The sequence below is a fragment of the Desmodus rotundus genome, chromosome 1, assembly GCF_022682495.2.
Source record: "Desmodus rotundus isolate HL8 chromosome 1, HLdesRot8A.1, whole genome shotgun sequence".
NCBI lineage: Eukaryota > Metazoa > Chordata > Mammalia > Chiroptera > Phyllostomidae > Desmodus > Desmodus rotundus.
This window is the reverse complement of record NC_071387.1, coordinates 136,845,653-136,865,302: the sequence shown is the minus strand read 5'-3', so window position 1 is coordinate 136,865,302 and position 19,650 is coordinate 136,845,653. Positions and strand designations below refer to the sequence as shown.

General features: G+C 34.5%; 1 protein-coding gene across 1 annotated transcript in view; it reads left to right on the top strand.

The window, feature by feature from the left end:
- Window positions 1-19,650, top strand: part of ST8SIA4 (ST8 alpha-N-acetyl-neuraminide alpha-2,8-sialyltransferase 4) — an 88,112-nt gene that overhangs the window by 12,904 nt on the left and 55,558 nt on the right. The window contains exon 3 of the mRNA XM_024563316.4: window positions 7,945-8,202. Within this exon, the coding sequence (XP_024419084.1) occupies window positions 7,945-8,202 (258 nt within the window). The remainder of the gene's footprint in view (window positions 1-7,944; window positions 8,203-19,650) is intronic.

Sequence of the window (19,650 nt, the reverse complement as noted above, 5' to 3'; positions counted from 1 at the left end):
AAATTTAAAGGCTCTTACCTCTAAAAAATTGCTGTTGTATCATTGATTTTCTTTTTTTAATTTTCTTTTTTATATTTTATTGTTTACGCTATTATGGTTGTCCCAGTTTTTCTCCCTTTGCCCCCCTCCACCCAGCACCTCCCACTCCATAGGCCCTCCCCACCTTGGTCCACATCCACGGCTCATGCCTACATGTTATTGGATGAGTTCCTTTCCCTTTTTCCACCACCCCACCCCTCACCTCCCCGCCTTGATTTTCTTTAGAAAAAGTTTCACAAGCACTTCTACTTACTTTGTTCAGTAAGTGACCAGTAGAACATATTGTCAGTTACACAGCTTCAGAGTGTCATGGTCAAGCTTCAAAGTCAGGCCTGTCTCCTAATTGGAAAACTATTCTTTAACACTAAAGTGTATACCATTATATGCATGTTTATGAAGTAAATAATAGTTTTATACACAAAAAATAATAAAATATATTATGCATCCAACATTACCAAATGCTGGGTCAAATACTAAATGGCCTCCAGAGGTGTAAATGAAACTAAAAAGTATGTTTCTTTAAGCATTTTGGGACAATTTTGTCTTTTCATTTGGTACCATAGAGGACCCTAAGCTCAGAAGCCTGAACAAGGGACAGGTTGTGTTCATTCAGAACTCTGAGGCATGTTGCTCACTGAAATAATCTTTTGAGACAAAAAAACAAACAAAAATGTGTGTTCTTTCTTTCTGCTCTTTGTAGGTATAATGAAACACTTGGCACTTCATAAATTATTTTTTTCTTTTTAATAAACCATGTAACAGTTGAATTGATGCAGTGCTCTTTGGAGTCAAAAGTTTGCAAAACCTGACTGCTAATATATGGGTCATAACCTAATTTGCTTCTCAACTTGTGATGCTTTCCAGCTGTAAGATTTGTCTCATAATACTTGCTATGGAGTCAGCAATGTCACTTACATTAAGTTTCAGTTGACACACATGTATGTTTGCTGTTGACAAGAAACCTACAGAGAAGAAACAGTGGCACCTGGTGATATGTTAGCTATATTTAACATTTCATAAGTGAAAACAATGTTTAGTAAATTAATTCTCTGAGACTTTGTAGCTGCTATTTAAAGTGATGGGTGTTGTTGAAAGGGAAGAAAAATTCTAGTTGAAAATTCAGTTGAAAAGTTTCTGTTATGGAATCTATTTCTGTCAGTTTAACTGTTTAAACCAACCTTTCAGTTTAAGCCAGTGTGGCCTGACCAAAAATGATCTTCATGACTGAGTTTTTTAGTCTCACTGAAAGTGAAACACATATTTTCGGGTTCTTTCAGTTATCTTAGTAACTTATTAAAACAGTTGATGAATTTAGGTGTGTGCTTATATAATGGGGTTCCAGAAGTTACATTTTGTTCACAAAGTGACAGACATATAAGGTATCTTTTTCGTAGTTCTGTTAAGTCACACACAGAAAATACAACCCCTTGCTTTAAATATCTGGCAATAAGTTGACTACATATAGGAGAACTTGTATAGCAGATCCTTGAACAATGTGGTTTCACTCAACAGCATTCCACTGTAACACTGATGAGAGAAATAAAAAAAGTCGCTGACCAGGGCCACTGTCTTTTTGGAGTTTGCATGTTGTCCTCATGTCTGTGTGGGTTTGCTCTGGGTCCTTTGCTTTCCTCCCACATCAGAGACATGCATGTTAGGTGAACTGGGGTGTCTACATTGTTGCAACTGGAGTGTGGGCGTGGGTTTAGATGTGAGTGGTCCTGAAATGCAAAGGTGACCTGTCCAGGGAGCCGGGAAAAGCTCACGTCACCTGTGACCCTGAACTGGAATAAGAGAGTTGGAAAAGAATTCTCTTCCTTGTTTTTATTCATCCTTCTTAAATGTATGTGTATCTCACATTCATTTCAGTGTCTAATATTTGAAATGTTTTCAGTTTTAACTTAGAAGTTTGATGGTGTTTTTGTGACCAGGAATATATTGTAAGAACCTAACTCATTTTTATCAATTAGCCTATGGCAAAATTAGTTTGGTTATATGTCTTCTTTCCCTTGAAGTCACAGTTTCTAAGAACCTCTCCACAACATTAAATGAGGACTTACAGAACTGGCTTAGCCAGTATATTAAACAGTAGCTTTTGTTGATTCGTGTTTCTTTAGAGCCCACAAGTTAAATTGAGTTTTCTCTCTATCTCTCTCATTCTGAAGTAATTTGGTTTAACACGCACTTTTCATTCATATCAATTATCTTCTGAGCAAAAGCATGTCTTTTCTCTTTGGTGATAAATTGTTGTTTCAGTTCCAACTAAGTTCAAGAGTTTTTCATGTTTCCAATGACATTTAGGTAATTATACTTAAGCACTGGTTTTCTTTTTTTGCTACGGTTTGAACAACTAGACAGCAAATTCACAGAACTTTTTATAGCCCTTTGTATCAATAACCTAAAAGAAAATGACTATAGCCTTCTAGGGAGGAAAAAACCCCTAACATTTTCTTACTGTTTATAAAACAAATTAAACACTGAAGTCAAAATGTTATTCATTCAGTAATTATTTTCAGTCTTTCTTACATCCTACATCAGGAATCTTAGCTCAGATAATTTCCCATCCATAGATTTAAGCCCTAAAAGAGTAACTAAAAGTTTGGTTTGATATAAGAAAAGGAATATACTGGAGATATTCAAGGTATTTTTTCCACTCCTTCTCAGTTTCAAAAAATGAATACTACCCTAACAATCATTCTGAGTTTTGCCTAAAAACTTGTATTTTTATATTTTGATTAATCAATGTGAATTGGTATTTTTATTCTGTCTTGGAAAGTACTTTTACTGTTTTTATCACTGGTATTAAACAAACAAGCAAAAAGCTATTGTTGAGCCTGTAACAGCACTGGAAGAAAACACACAATAGTGTCATCTGCATTTAATAATTATTTATCTCAATAAGCATTATTTTCTTCCAAGAACAATATGATGTCTTTCAAAACTTTTCTGAACTCTAATAGTCCAATTTTATATCAATTTTCCCTGAGTAAATAAATTAAACATGTCCAGTGATATCCAGGAATTTAGAAGACTTAATGCTTGAAAATATTTTTGGTGCTTTCTATCTGTTATTGGAAAGTCTCTCTTGCAATCAGTTTAACTGATATAAGAGAAGACAAGCATTGAAGTGTTAACTTTTTTGTTGAGGAAAGGGATTTCCAAGCTCTAGAGTCTTCTTTCAAATCTGGACCTGAAATCTATCCACTTTGTACTTGCAGACATGCCACTGCCTGTGAGTTACACCTTCACGTATCTACTGCAACCCTCCAAACTATGTTCAAAGGAAAATGATACCTCCTCGTTTGGTGATTTGACCACATCCGTGCAGTCTTTATTTTAGAGCCAGCTTTGTCGTTTTCACAGGAAATGAAAAAAAATTTGTTGAAATACAAGTGTCAGGCATTACTTTTTTCCCTCAAACAAATAAATTATAGTTCATAAGTATGTATGAAAGTTTCTATTGCATTGCTGTTCTTGGCACTTGTTATTAAATGTTTGTTAAGAATCATATTTGCTTAACATCATGAAAGACTTCTGAATTTTCTGCAATACACATGCCCTGTAGTTGCTGCATTCACTGGAAATTCTCTTCCCATGTAATCTCATATAACTTATGTTGTGAAAATGAATTGTGATGATGTCTGATAGTACTTCTATTAATTTTGCAATTTCATTTGTAGGGAAGTTATACAGGTTTTCTTGTATAGATTTAACTTGTGATGAACCTAATATTCCAACTATTTGAGGAGAAAATTTCTTTTTTCTCTATTTTTCAAATTTTTTACTATTTTCTTTTATTAAAGATTTTATTTGTTTATTTTTAGAGAGAGGGGAAGGGAAGGAGAGATGTGGAAGGAGAAAGAAAGGGAAAGAAACATCAATGTGTGATTGCCAATTGTGTGCCCCTTGCTGGGGACCTGTCCTGCAACCCAGGCATGTGCCCTGACTGGAACTCAAACCATGACCCTTTGGTTCGCAGGCCCATGCTCAATCCACTGATTTGCACCAGCCAGGCCGAATTTTTTATTATTTTCATTGTTGACACTATTGCCGGTGACCCCATTTTCCCACCCTTTTTCCCCCTCCACTAACCTGCCTTCCTCCCTTCCAGCCTTCACCACATTGTTGTCTGTGTTCATGGACTTTGCCCAATGTTCTTTGGCCAATCTCTTCCATTCCCCGCCCCCCTGTTCCCCTCTGACATCTGTCTGTCTGTTCTGTGTGTCCATGCCTCTGATTTTATTTTATTCATCACTTTATTTTGTTCATTATATTTCACACATGAGTGAAATCATATGGTATTTGTCTTTCTCTGACTAGCTTATTTCACTTAGCATAATATTCTCTGCATCCATCCATGCTGTTGCAAAGGGTAAGTGTTCCTTCTTTTTTAAAGCCATGTAGAATTCCATTATGTAAATGTACCACAGCTTTTTCATCCACTCATCTACTGATGGGCACTTAGGCTGTTTCCAGATCTTGTCTATTATAAATCTATGCTGCTATGAACATAGGGGTGAATATATTCTTTCTGATTAGTTTTTTAAGATTCTTAGGATATGTTGCCAGAAGTGGGATTGCTGAACCAAAGACAGTTCTATTTCTAATTTTTTAAGGAAACTCCATGCTGTTTTCTACAGTGGCTACACCAGTCTTCATTGCCACACTAGGATCCCCCTTTTCCACATCCTAACCAATACTTGTCTGTTTTATTGATGATGGCCATTCTGACAGGTGTGAGGTGATACCTCACTGTGGTTAAAATTTGCATTTCTCTGATGATTAGTGACATTGAGCATTTTTTCATGCTTATTGGCCAAGTATGTGTCCTCTTTGGAGAAGTGTCTATTGGGTTCTTTGTCCATTTTAATTGGATTGTTTGTCTTCGTGTTGTTGTGTAAATTATTTCTATATTTTGGTAATTAAACCCTTATCAGATGTATCATTGGCCAATGTGTTCTCCCATGCAGTGGGCTCTCTTTTCACTTTGTTCATGGTTTATTTAGCTTTGCAGAAGCTTTTTAGCTCAATGCAGTTCCATTTGTTTATTTTTCTTTCATTTCCCTTGCTCTAGGAAATGGACCAGCAAAGAACGTGCTATGAGAGATTTGTGAGATTTTACTGCCTATATTCTCTTCTAGGATTTTTATGGTTTCATAACTTATATTTAAGTCTTTTATCCATTTTGAATTTATCCTTGTGTATGGTATAAGTTAGTGGTCTAGTTGCATTTTTCCACATGTACCTGTCCAATTTTTCCAAAACCACTTATTCAAGAGACTATCTTTACTCCATTGTATTCTGTTGCCTCCCTTGTCAAATATTAATCAACCTTAAAGATGTGGGTTTATTTCTGGACTCTCTGTTGTGTTCCATTGATGCAAATGCCTGTTCTTATGCCAGGCTATTTTGATTACAATGGCCTTGTACTATAGTTTGGTATCAGATACTGTGATACCTCCAACTTTGTTATTTTTCTCAATATAGCCAAGGCTATTTGGGGTCTTTTTTGAATCATGTAAATTTTTGGAATATTTGTTCTACATCTATGAAATATGTCATTGATATTTTAATAGGAATTAAATATCTATAAATTGCTATAGAATATATAAAATAATCTATAAATATTTATAGATTAAATATCTATAAATTTTATATCTATAAATTGTGTTGAGTCTATCAGTTGCTTTGGGTAATATGGATACTGTAATGATGTTAATCCTTCCAACCCATAAACACGGTATATGCTTCCACTTAATTTGTATCCTCCTCAATTGCTTTTTCCAATATACAAGACTTGTACTCGGAAAACTTGAGGAAAAGTTTTCAAAAACTTTATTTTTCAGAGAGATGATGAACATATTCCATATAAAATCTGGCAAAATAAAGTTTTTAATCACCTGGTTTTCTAATGATACCACGCCTTAAACTGGGATCTATTTAAAGCGAGCCTAAATAAGGAAATCAAAGGAAAGGTAGGAGGGAGTTATTTTCCCTTGCTCTTTGCGAGTCATGACTCCGGCTCCTGAGTGCGATTTGGGGACTGCCTTCTTGGTGGAGTGATGAAAGGAGGATGTATTTGGTGCTGAGTAAGAAAGCGCATGAGTTGTGATGCAGCTTAAACAATAATAACACTACAGGAAAAATATGTCTGTCATATCTTGTTATAATAATGGCATTGTTTTTAGCTCTGAAAATACAAGCTTCTATAAGTGCACACTAGTAAATAGCATCCAACTTTCAAACTACTAGAAAAGAGTTTTCTCAGATTGCTTGGAGCTGGTATATGTTTCGTAGATTAAGGATCAAGCAATCTCAGACTTTGTAAAATAGGTTTATTTATAGTTTGTTTGGCAATATAATTCTCCTCAAAAATGTATTAGGCTCCTGGGCTACTTCTTTGTAATTAGTTCCTGGTCTAAAACCTCACCCCAAACTTCTGAACACAGCTTCTTTAGTCTTCTGGCTCCCTCCATTTAATGGCAGCTATTTTTATGTCATTAGAATAAATACACTTAGATGGGAAGATGATATCCCTCTTGCTGTTGGGATGGCTATGATTTCCACTTGCATCTCTTGCTCACTGGGGTATCAGAAACATTTGGAAGGTCCCGATTACTTGACTCTCACACAGTTTAGATTATTGGTTATTATTAGACATTTTCCCTTTCATTTCAGCTTTCAATTTGGCTATTTCATGCCTAACTTCACCAATCTTCTACGGTCTTGCTGAATGGAACAAACAATATATAAACACTTTTTAAACAATTCTTCAAGAATACCAGGCTTGTTAGAGATATACTGTGACTCCCAAATTATTGCGGACAACAGTTTTATCAGGAGCTTTGCTCTGTCATGCCAAAGGTGACCAGCTTTCTGGCCCACTATATCTATTTTTTTCATTTGTCTTCATCAAACTTAGCATATGCATATATGTTTATGTAGCATCTTACATCTTTTATCAATTTCTCTTATTAGTCATGGGGTAGGCTAAGCTTCCATAAAAAAGAGACCTTAAAATGCAATGGTTCAAACAAGTTGAAAATTTATTTTTCTCTCATATAGTCATAGTCATGATTCACTCACACATTGTTTAAGGAAACAGACTCACAGGACCAAACCTAGATGCACTTGGGTTTGAAAACTTGGAAATGTTACAGGTGAGCATCGGTGTGATCATTTAAAACTTTGAAGATTCAATACTAACAGGAAGAAGGGAAGAAAGAACACTAAGGAGCAATTAGCTATCTCTGCCATGAGTCCAGTGTTCTTTACATCTTTTCCTCGAATGTAGATGTCTCACTTCCTGGATGCTCGAGCTTGGAAGCAAGCTTTTTAATACACATAGTATTATGGTTTTTATTCCTCTTCAAGTAATTATAATGTACATATAATTTGGGTAAATGTGTATAAGTTAATTGAAACGTTTGATTATTTTAATAGAGTTTATTAAAGTACAATTCCAAACAATATCAAGTTATTTCTATTCACCTTAATTAGACAATATTAAACAAAATAGATGACTACAGAAAATTAATTAAACCCAACAAGATATCTAATTATTCAAAGTCAAGTCATGAGCATTGCATTTTATTTACTGAACTAATTTTCCTATGTGTTCTGGTAGACAAAGGGTCTTTTTTCATTCTACAAATGGGTGAATACAAATAGGTGTATAAACTGTATGTATTTAGAAAATCATTGAAAACTATGTGCAAATTATTTTTAAATATATATTCTATTTCCTATAGAATGTTTAATTGGTTGCTTTAATTAGGAACTCACAATGTAAGATTAGTAACTTACCAATTTACCAGTTTATGTCATCATGTGGTACTTTGTAAATGATGTCACCGGTTCTTTGATAGGTTGTCATTAATGGAACACTCTGTATTTCAAATATAGGAAGAACATTCTTCGCTTCCTAGATGCAGAACGAGACGTTTCGGTGGTCAAGAGCAGTTTCAAGCCTGGTGATGTCATCCACTACGTGCTTGACAGGCGCCGGACACTAAACATTTCTCAAGATCTGCATAGCCTCCTACCTGAAGTTTCACCAATGAAAAATCGCAGATTTAAGACCTGCGCAGTTGTTGGAAATTCTGGCATTCTGCTAGATAGTGCATGTGGAAAGGAGATTGACAGTCACAATTTTGTGATCAGGTGAGCTTTCTTCTTTTCCTAAAGATAGGAATTTCTTCAAAGACTGTTAATTTAGAAATGCAAAACTGGCCGAAATGTTTAAACCTAACATTAATATAAAGGATTATTGAAAGCTCTAACAAATATTTATCTATGGTAGCTTTTGCAGTATAGCATCCAAATTTACATTTACCCTAAGACATAAAATCCAAACATATTTAACAAGAACACAATGGTGACCAATACTATGTTGTATAAGTGTGGTATGATCTTACCGAGAAGCACAAAAAATGAGGATAAGCATCTTTGTGAAAGCATGAAAATTACCATAACAATTATTTTTTCTTTTCTGCCTATTATGACTAGTTTCCAAAAATAAAATTCAGAATTATAAAGTATGTATTAGGAAATGTAGCCCAGGATTGGGTTTCTAATTTTCCAGGAAAAAAATTGTCAAGTCCACTTACCATTGGAAACAAATAATCTTGGCAGGAAGACCATCTCTGTTGTATACTTGCTACTTGGGAAATTCATTTTTTTGAGCCTCACGGACACAAGCGTCTTCGATGACACACCATTGAAGACCACACCTCCACCCTTTCTAAAGCTGTCTTTCTCATAACATTCTGACTCACTGCCTGTGAACCAGACCATTTCCTTCCCAAGTATGTGCGGCCTTTGTAATTGTACACGTATCTCTCCTACCCTGCAACATCAAGAAGAATTTTCCGATTTAAAATTCAATCAAAGCCTCATTTCTTGAAAGTTTCCCATCAATATCAAATTGGTCAAAATTGTTAAAATTTTCGTAACAATCTACAGAATCTTTCCAATTTTTCACCTTCCCAGAGATGTATTGTACCTGTATCTGCATAACGAAAGGTAGTTTTTCTTGGTTGATGGCGTGTAGAGCCCGGGTTCCCAGTTTGTTCCCCACTCTTCCCTTTAGGTAGCAAGCTTGTTAGGAGAAAGATAAACTATGTCTGGTCTGCTTTCAGAGGGAAACGACTAGTTCACTGACCCCTCAAGGATCAGAGTCACGCAGGTATTATATTCAAGTTGACCTCTAACTTTATAAACCAAAGCATTATTTTTAGATAAAGTCATCATTCAATATTAGATTTTAACCTTCACCTTTATTTTTCTGAGAAAAGCCTTTAAAGAATAAAATATTGGGTTTTTTTTAAATGATATACTGGAATGTATTATTAGAGCAAAAGGAATTTCTTGCTCCAAATAGTTTTTCTATTGTGGACAAGAGCAAGGGGTATGTAGATGGCATTATTGGCCTATAAAGAGGAGTTTTGGAAAACATTATTTTTAATATCCCGCACAAGTATTTTCCAATTAGCCTATGAAAAGTGCCCATGTGGTACATTTGGCATGTAATGGTAGTTCCACATAGATGCAGACTCATACACATATGTCATCACACATTTCCTCTCCTGGACAGGATATTCCCTCAGTAGCTGTTTGTATCATCACTTACGTCCTGGTTTCAGTGAGGTATTACACAGAGTAGGAGCCCTGATCAATATCATTACCTGCTGCTTAAAGTTAAATAAATAAATGAAAATCAAACCCTAGTTCTGATTCCCTAATGACTGACTAAATAGTGTACTCATTTGTAAAATCTAGGATTCGTATACATAAATACCTGGACAAAAGAAAAATAGAAATAATTTTCTTTCTTAGTAAAAATGTTTAAAATTAAATTCAAATATTAGTGTTACATCCACTTGGTTGGTATTTTCTATATGTGCATCCCTCAAGACACCCAGCTCACGCCTCCTCAGGTAGTGAATGCCTTCCTTCTGCAAGGAAAGGAGGTCGGCCAAGGCAAAGAATCGTGGGTGGACAATCACTCCCTCAAATTGAAAAGGTCTTACTTCTCTTGACCTGTAACCCTCTTTGATAGGAAAGATTAATAAAGGATGATAAAGTTCTTGTAATGTTGTTTATTTTGATGTAACTTAATCTGGCATTCACATATTAGGTATATACCTTGTTCCACTGTCTTTAGAAGAAAAGGAAATAGAGGCATAAAAGGAAAATTCTATTTTATTTTTCTAGCTTTATTGAGATAAAATTGAGACGTAACATTGTGTAAGTTTAAGGTATACAATGTGTTGATTTCAATTTAAACACCTCGTTCAGGTCACATATCTACCTATTTTTTGGTAATGAGAACATTTAAAGTCTCTCTTAGCAACTTCCAAGCATGCAGTACAGTATTGCTAACTAAAGTCACAATGCTATGCATTAGTCGCAGAACTTACTCACCTTTTACCTTGATGTCGATGACCTTACCAATATCTACTCATTTCTCCCACCTTCTAGCCCCTGGTAACCATCACTCTACCCTCATTTCTATAAGTTTATTTTTTTTAATTCAGTGTATAAATGGTATTTGGTATTGTACAGTATTTGTAGTTCTCTGTTTTTTTCATTTAACATGATACCTTCAAGTTTCGTTCGTGTTGTAAATGACAAGAAGGAAAATATTATTTAAAGGTTATTCATTGGACTTGTTTCTACATTGACAGGCATTTTGAATTTGGGGAATGTATTGCCTCGAAATGGGAGGAAAGTGTGACTTTCCTTCATGTGCTTCTGCATCCACAGAGTAGGCACAGGCCAGGATCTATTCAAAAAGAATGTTCTGTGGGATGCGTATTCTTATTTCCAATGCTCTCATTTCCTCTTTGGGATAAGCTCTTCTTTTCTTCAAATAACGTCTATGTCTATGGTGTTTTTAAGTAAAGACAAGTGCAATTTTAGGCCTAAAAATGGCTTTGTTTTGTTAACTAATAAAGAACATTCCAAATATTCAGTTGACTGAAGTTACAGTTCTAACATCAATTGTAATGATGTATGTAGACAAAAGGATAAAAAAAATGTGATTTTTAAAGTTATGAAACACTCCTTTATACTAGTACTTATAGGACCAGTAAATTTAGAGGCCTCCACAAATAATTCCCTAAAATTCTTCCCCTACACAGGCACCACATTAACTATAATTCAACTTATTAAAACACATTTCCTTGGCATTATTCTTACAGTCACTTAAAATGAAAATAGTCTGATAACAGGTAAACATTACATTATTATCTCAAAGGTACTAATAACTTGTTACAGTAGTTTATTCCTACAACAGACCTTTGTGGGGGCCAACAGTAGGCCAGTCATGGCGTACAACGACAGAAATGATTATTTGTGCATTCCTTCCTGCGTGAGGCCTGGAGACGTGTGGGGTCAGGAAAAATCTTTGCAACAAGGAGTTTCTGAAAACACAGTAAATTTAAAATATTTTCTATGGGGCAGCTCTATTATTTCAATGCAGAATGACTTACAAAATATTTTAAAGGGAAAAGAGGTATGCTTCCAATACTGAATAAGACTGTTTAAACTCAGAATTTTACTTAATGCCTGTGAGATATTCCACAATAACTCTAAACAGATAACCAATCTTCAGAGTCACACACAACACATTTTAAGAAAATATTGAGAGAGAGAGAGAGAGAGAGAGAGAGAGAGAGAGAGAGAGAGAGAGAAAGAGAGATCTCAATGCTGCAGGAAAACTGTTACCCAAGATAGGGGGGCCCAAGATTGCAAACAGAGCTCATCGGAAGTGATACTGGCTGAAGTGGTATGCTATACTTTACTTTCTCTACTTTAGTTTTCCGGTGTAGAAACTGAGATTATTGTATAAACTAGTTCTCTCTACCTAGGTTGTTACAATTTTCCTACTCACAGAGACCACAGAGTGAAAGAATTGCTTCTATAAAAATCTTTACCCTAAATCCACCCTATGTGTGTTGACTTATCTAAAGAATTCTGTATAATTTCAAGAACTTAGAGTTTAGAAGACAACATATTTATACATCACTATACGCAGATAAAGAACAAAGGGCAGGTGTAGAAAGCTACCTTTGGGCACTCAGTTTAAAAATACCTTTTGAATATTTTCTTTTTTCTTTTTTTTTTTTTTTTACTATGTGTAGTTGTGAAGTTATTAGAACAGTATATACCTTACATAAAAGATACAATTATTTAGTCGTGAAAATTTTTTGGATTTTTGAAAAACAATGTTTAATATGCTTTTAACTTTTCCTACAGTTACTTTTCATGTTTTTTAGACAATTAACACCTGTGTATATTTACAACACCATGCATTCTAGTATTTGTGCTTTCTATATTCAAGAATTTTATAAAGTTACCAATAGTGGTTTTCTAATGAGATTTAAAAATTTGAAATATTTCCTTATATTGATGCTGGGAGATGCTGGAGAACAAATCCTCATTCCATTTTCCATATTCTTCTCCCATGCCACCTTGGTATGCAATAGTGATGGTGGTTTTTCTCCATTTTCTGGGCTACCTGGGGATTGTATGAAATGTCAGGCAGCCCATCAGTACTTCTGTAGAAGAGAGACAGTGTCCAGCTGATGAGTAACCCGGTCCCACACCGTACTACTATCTTTGACGTTGTATGGAAGCCTCTGGGGGAAGGGTAAATTAAGTTACAATTGGCAACTGATATTTTTTAACCATCAAATGCCACTCCTCACGTAAACAGATATCAGAGTTAGCAAGAATTAAGTGATTCAGAAATGGGTAACTAAGAGATACAAAAACGCTTTTTTTTTCTGTTAAAGCTAGTTGAAATTTTAAATTTGATTTTGTTTATTTATTCTTTTATGGTACCTCCTGTTTCTCTACTCTCTACTGTCCCCATCTTCCCCTTTAGCCTAGACCACTTGCTTCCCTTTCCCTAATTGTCCCCTTTTATTCTTTGATCTTCAGTATTTGACCAATTCCTTTTTAATTTTCTCTTGGTTCATATTTTTCCTAAAAATACAAGAACAGCAATGAGGGACAGTTAAAATATCCATTTAAATATATCCACACTTATATAAGTCAATCTTTGCTACTCAAATCACAGTTCTAAACTACCAGCATTGACATCACCTGGGAGCTTGTTAGAAATAGAATCTCGGAGCTTGCACCAGAGCTGCTGAGTCAGAATGGGCGTTTGTTTGGATTGCTCAGGTATTCTATGTGCGTTAAGATTTGAGATATACCGAACAGCTCAATATGCCTAGACAATAAGCTCTAGGCATCTTGAACTCTCCAACAAATCTGATTTATCTTCTCTGTATCTTCATGATCTAGCACCAAAATTGGTACGTTGAGTTATATGTTATTTATTAAATGAAAAAAAAAAGTAGGATTTGAGAAAATTCTAGTTTCCATTCATGTATTGTTGGCTTAGAATTTGCACAATACTGGAGTCCAAAATTGATAGATAAGGGCAATCATATATAAGTATGGGTCATTTAAATCCTTACAGTTGAAAAGAAAATACAGGAACATGAAGAGTGGCTAAATAAAATGTCCTAGATATTGGGGATCAGAAAGTTGAGTTCCTGACAATTACTAGAAACGTAATTTTGGACGTCTATCTTAAGATTTTAAACATCATTGTTTTCACTGTCCTGTGATATTAATAATAATAAGCCTTTTATTTCAAAGTGTTTTTCTATGTATCAGATGGAAAATTCATAAAGAAATGCAGAAACTATAAAACTAAATTAATAATGAAACTGAAGCACAGCTCGTTTGAATTAAATGTAATGGAAAATTAAATTTCTCACTGAATTTCCTAATAGCAATGTCTACTGACTACAAATAGAAATTTTCATTGTATGATATAAACAAAAGGACAAACATTCCCCAGATCTATCAAATGTGTGTGTAGTTGACACTGAATAATGTATTAGATAATAGAAAATGCAGACATATGAACACTGCTCGAATAGGTTGGAGTATCTACAAAATCTGAGTACATAGATCTAGAAATAATTGTAGTGAATATATATAGTTCTTCAGGAAACTAAAGTAATGAAACAAAAATATTATAGTGTATGATGATCTAGCTTCCTAAAAGAAGGAATGATGGAGGAATTGACTTGCCTTGACTGATACAATATATTTGTATAACAATCAATTTTTCATTCTCTACTGCTAGATAATTTACAGCAAACTTTAAATTATCCTCTTGACCTTCGACAAATGCCTACTCTTTTATAGCAAAATAGACTCTTTTCTGGAAGAGAAAAAAATGCTTGCTTTTCTATGTATTCACAAAATATCTTAAATTTTCTCATAGCCATTCTCACAAAGAATACATTTATCCTTAACACATATGTTTTAACTGCAAACAATTAAGTTTCTGGTAGGGATCCAGGTCTTGGAATTATAAAGATTTTTAAAAATTCTTATTGGTTAAAATAGCTACTTTATATTTTAGGGTTAGCAACATTGGGTATGTGATATTTGCTGCATGTATTTTCAACCTTATTTTTACTTAATATTTTATTCATGATTTTGATCAATGAAATTTTATAGTTTCTTAAACTAATTATCTTTGTGATTTTGATTTCTTTTAATTATAAAATGTATGTTCTGGGTAGAAATAATAATTTTTATCCTAATTATTATTTTTAAAAATTAACTTAAAACTAAATATAGATTTATTATTTTTTATGATGGAGGTAAGGCTCTAGCTTTTTCCCTCCAATCATGTCACTCTTGGAATAAAAAGAGTTTATTTACAGCAGATAATTTTTAAATGGAAATGACAATGACTGATAAACTTTTTTAAATTTTAAAATATTTTCTTAAATACGTCTTCCATTTTCTAAAAACACAATATTATAAACAGATACAATTATGCATCTATCAATCTAGCAAGAATTTGAAAAATTCTTAGTACTCCGTGCAAAGTTGCAGTGATATTGGGACTCCTCTAAAGTGCTTCCAAAATGTAAATTGACAAAACTTTCCTAAAAACCAGGTGATAATGTCTACTAAGCCTTAAAAATAATGTACTTATTTATTTATTATTTTCAGTTTCAAGTATCTGTACGAATGTGAATAATTGTTTAAGTAGAAAGGCATTTTATAATGCCTCACAAGAAAGGACAAGCACAGTGAAATACATCATTGGAATCTTGATAGGAACTGTGCTGAATCTGCAGATTGCTTTGGGTAGCATGGACATTTTAATGATGTTAGTTCTTCCTATCCATTTACGTGATATGTGCTTCCACTTATTTTTGCCTTCTTCTATTTCTTTTTTCAGTGTCTTATAATTTTCCAAGTACAGGTCTTTTACATCCTTGGTTAGGTTTATTCCTAGGTACTTTATTCTTTTTGTGAATGGGATTGTTTCCTTAATTTCCCTTTCTGTTAGTTCATTATTGGCATATAAACATGCAACTGACTTCTGGGTATTAGTTTTGTATCATGGGACTTTGCTGAATTCATTGATCAATTCTGGTAGTTTCTTTGTGGAATCTTTGCAGCTCTCCATGTACAGTATCATGTCATCTGTAAATAAAGACAGTTTTACTTCTCCCTTTCTAATTCGGATGCCTTTTATTTCTTCTTCTTGTCTGATTGCTGTGGGTAGGACTCCAGTACTACATGAATAAGAGGTGGAAGTGGACATCCCTGTCTTGTTCCCAATCCTAAGGAGAACACTTGTTTGTTGGAGGCGGGGAGGGCTGTAAGGGGACTATATGGTAATGGAAAAAAATACAATAAAGATTCAATTAAAAAAAGAAAGGACAAGTAAAGCATCATGCATCTGGATGATTACTTATACACCAAATAGAAAAGAGGACTCTAAGGCAAAGGGACCAGCAAGCACAAAGACAGTGCTTTCTGTGGTCTTTGGATAAGACAGTTTGTGACCATTCCATTACCATATGTACCACATTAATACTAAGCAACTGTATGAAGGGAAATAGCAAGGTATTGGGGCTTCAATGATGAAAGATCATTACACCAGTTTAAGGATTTACATGGTTTTCTGTAGTGCAGGAAAAGCCCTTAGAGTTTATTGGTTTGTTTGTTTGTTTTTGTTGAGATTTTTTTGCTGTTGCTATAAGGAGAAGAGGAACATACTTAGAGACGGAGAAGGTAAAGCATATTTTCAGCTGGAAGGCCATGATGATAAATAAATCAAAGATAAGAAAGAGCACTCAATAAGAAAGATACTAGATGAAACAAAATATAAAATCCAAGTCATAAAACAAATTAAGATGATAAAGCTTAGATGGTATGATTAATATTCGTGCCAAGTATTGTAAAAATCATCCTTCCCTGATATCAAATGAGCATTAGTAAACAAAAGGCCAATTGATCAGTCCTTCCATAGATTTCAAAATACAGCTTCAGTTTGGGGTTTAAAATATTTGATATCTTTTATCAGACTCATCTGTAAGTGGACATAGGCTCAAAATATGTACTGCAAAGCCAATCACAAATATTTCAGCATTGTTGTTTCAAGTGATTGATAAGCTAGCTCTGATCTTTCTTATAATTTATTCATTAACTCCTTCACTCTTCTATTCACCTATTTATCAGGAAATGGAGATACAGAAATGGAGAGCTGTCTCTAAATTGAGATGATCCCAGTCTAGCAAAGGAGATAAAGTAATGAACTAATAAAGGGCAGACTGCTTTATCAGAGGTACTCAGAAAAGTAGGCACTGGTAATGAGGCAGAGAGGACATACAAGTGGATGGCAAAGGGTGATTTCCTGAGAGAGGCAGCACTTGAGTTGAGTCATAAAAGCTGAGGAGGCAAGTGTAGAAAGGAAAGAAAAGAGAGTGAGACCTAGTCCCAACCGGATGTGTGGTGCACGGAGGGGTGTGGCTATGGGAACAAGTGGCTTTCCCAGGTCCAGGAGTTGTTTCAGCATACTGGAAAGGGAGGTGTGTGGGTCCGTGGGAGTGGGTTCATCTGGAGAGCGGGGCTGAGTGGCAGGTAATGCAGGCTTAGGCCCATTATTCCTTGCTAAGGAGGAACTTTGTTCTGGCAATCATTTCACAATATATAAACATCGATGAAATCATCATGTTGACACCTTAAACAATATTATCTTGTCAATAATATTTCACTAAAGCTGGGAAAAAAACAATTTTAAAAATCAAAGAAATACAAAAAGAAAGCTGACTTTATAGCATTGAGCAGTTTTTCCAGTTGTGATCTGTGGATCATCTGTGAGAATTTCTTGCTTTTATCACGTACTTATTGTGTGTTAAACGTATGTCAAAATATTCCAGAGATAGCTAAGTGTGCAGGAGACTCGTGACCTTTTCTCTCAAGGGAGCTAATGGCTTAATTAAGTGAGATAAACCTTTAAATCGGGTAGATCTGATTTCAACTTTCATTCAACTTTTAGCTTTTCCATTATATATATAATATATTATACATGTGTGTATGTACGTACACATATATAATATGTCTTAAGTGATTTATTTGATTCTCTAAACCCCAATTTCTTCTCATTTAATATGAAGAAAATAATTGCTATATTCTAATTCTGTTGGTGTAGAAATAAAATAATACATGTGAAAGGGTCTAGTAGAAACCCAAGTATAAATTAATAATTGAAGAAATATAAATTTCTCTTCCTCTGATGTCATAGGATTAATATTCATGGTGAGAAAAATTGTATCTGTGACCTAGGTACACAGAAAATGTAAATATTTTCAGTTAAATGGCCCTATTTGAATTGTCCCATGAAATGATACTTGAGAGGTCAGGAACCTGGATCCCTTGCTGGCATTGCCACTAAATATAGCTGTATGATTTTGAACAATAATGTAAACCACGTTGGGTTTCGGTTTCCTGATATGTATGCCAAGTGCTCAGCTGACCTCGATGGAGTCCTAAATTCCCTTCTGTATCCAAAACTCCATGACTCTATTTTCACATGATTCACTAGGTACCTTTGGAATAGGTCCTGTCAACTTGCATTGTTGTTTGAACTTTTTTCCCTCTGGTTGCTCTTTTATAAATAAATTTCCTCCTCATCAGTCAATTTGTAAAAATAACATTTTCCTCTTAAAACTGCATCCTCTAATCTCGCTCTTTCCCTTGGCCCTGGAGTATTGCCTTTCCTGCTGATGTTTGCAAGCAAATGGCAGGACTTAAAATCAGAAGAGTATCACTTCTTAGCCAAAGGGGTGGGGGGATTCGTACAGATTATGGAAAATGTGATGAGGTCAGAGGTTTGGAAAGTTATGGTTTATATGAAATACATAAAGAAGAACCACTAAAATCAAGAATTGTCAAAAGATAGAGAAGTTATTTTACATCAGCATCATTCAGTATAGTTTTAGAAAAGGGACTCTGACATTTTACTGGGAGATAAGACCTCCCACTTCCCATATATACTTAGCTGGCAACCACTGAAATACTTGGAACCACAGAGAGCAATCCTTTCAGTATATTGTTTGACTTACACCATTACTGGAAACTTTTGTTTAGAACAATAGCAGTCAGTATGGTATCAAATGTTAACTGTGATTGTCTTTTAGAGGGAAATTTATAAGTACTTCATGTTGAAAATTAGCTTAACCTCTGTTTATGGTACTGATGTTAGTGTGTATTAGTGTGTGTGTGTGAATGTGTGAATGTGTGTGTATATTTCTTCATGCAGTGAGCAGAAATAATGTTTTTAAATTGGGAATAAAAATAACTTTAATTTTAAAAATTATGTTAAAATCTGGAGTGTAGATGAGTAAGGAGATATACTGGAAGTTAGGAGAGTTGGGATCATATTTCAACTCTAACACTACCTGGGTGATATTGGGCATTAAATATGCTTCCTAGTGAACATAAAATTTCAACCTATAGATTTTGCGGCCCGTAGTTTAGACTATTCTCTCACTACTGTCAAATGTTGTTTGTGGTGTGTGTGTGTATGTGTGTGTGTGTGAGAGAGAGAATATATATTTTAGATAATCAAAATCATTTGCATCTACAAGTATTGTGCAATAAATTTTGGATTCATAGGGTTTCAGATTCAAAATTGGGTTCAACTCCCAGCTCTGAATATTTGTAAACTGAAGCTTTCCCCCCTTTATTTGTAAAATATTATTACTGATACTCAATTATATGGCCGTTCTTTAGGTTTCAATAACTAAGATATGCGTAGTATCTGGCTTAAGGAAGGTAGTGACTGTTAGCTTTTATATGGTCAGTGAATTATACAAATGATTGAACTAAACAACCATCTTGAGTCAAAAGCATGGTGATCCTATAAAGAATTGGGAGTGATTTTTCTGCTGTGATTCATACGTTCAAAATTAGAATTCCATAATTATTTTTCGAGTTCTAGTTTGACCTTTGGCATTAAACGTATGGCTCCCAAATATGATTATAAAAACACTAAAAATGTTTATTTGAAATTTATAAATGACAGTGGTAGTTTCATGAATCTGTTGTCATATTATTCAACAGGCATTTCTTTCTTCAGCAAACAATTATCAAGCAGCCACTAGATGCCAAGCTCTAAAGGACCCTAGGAGACATTAGGGATACCTGTGGCCTATTAGATAGAGCATGTGGTCTATACTTCTTGAAGTTCTCAGTCTGATGGAGGAGACA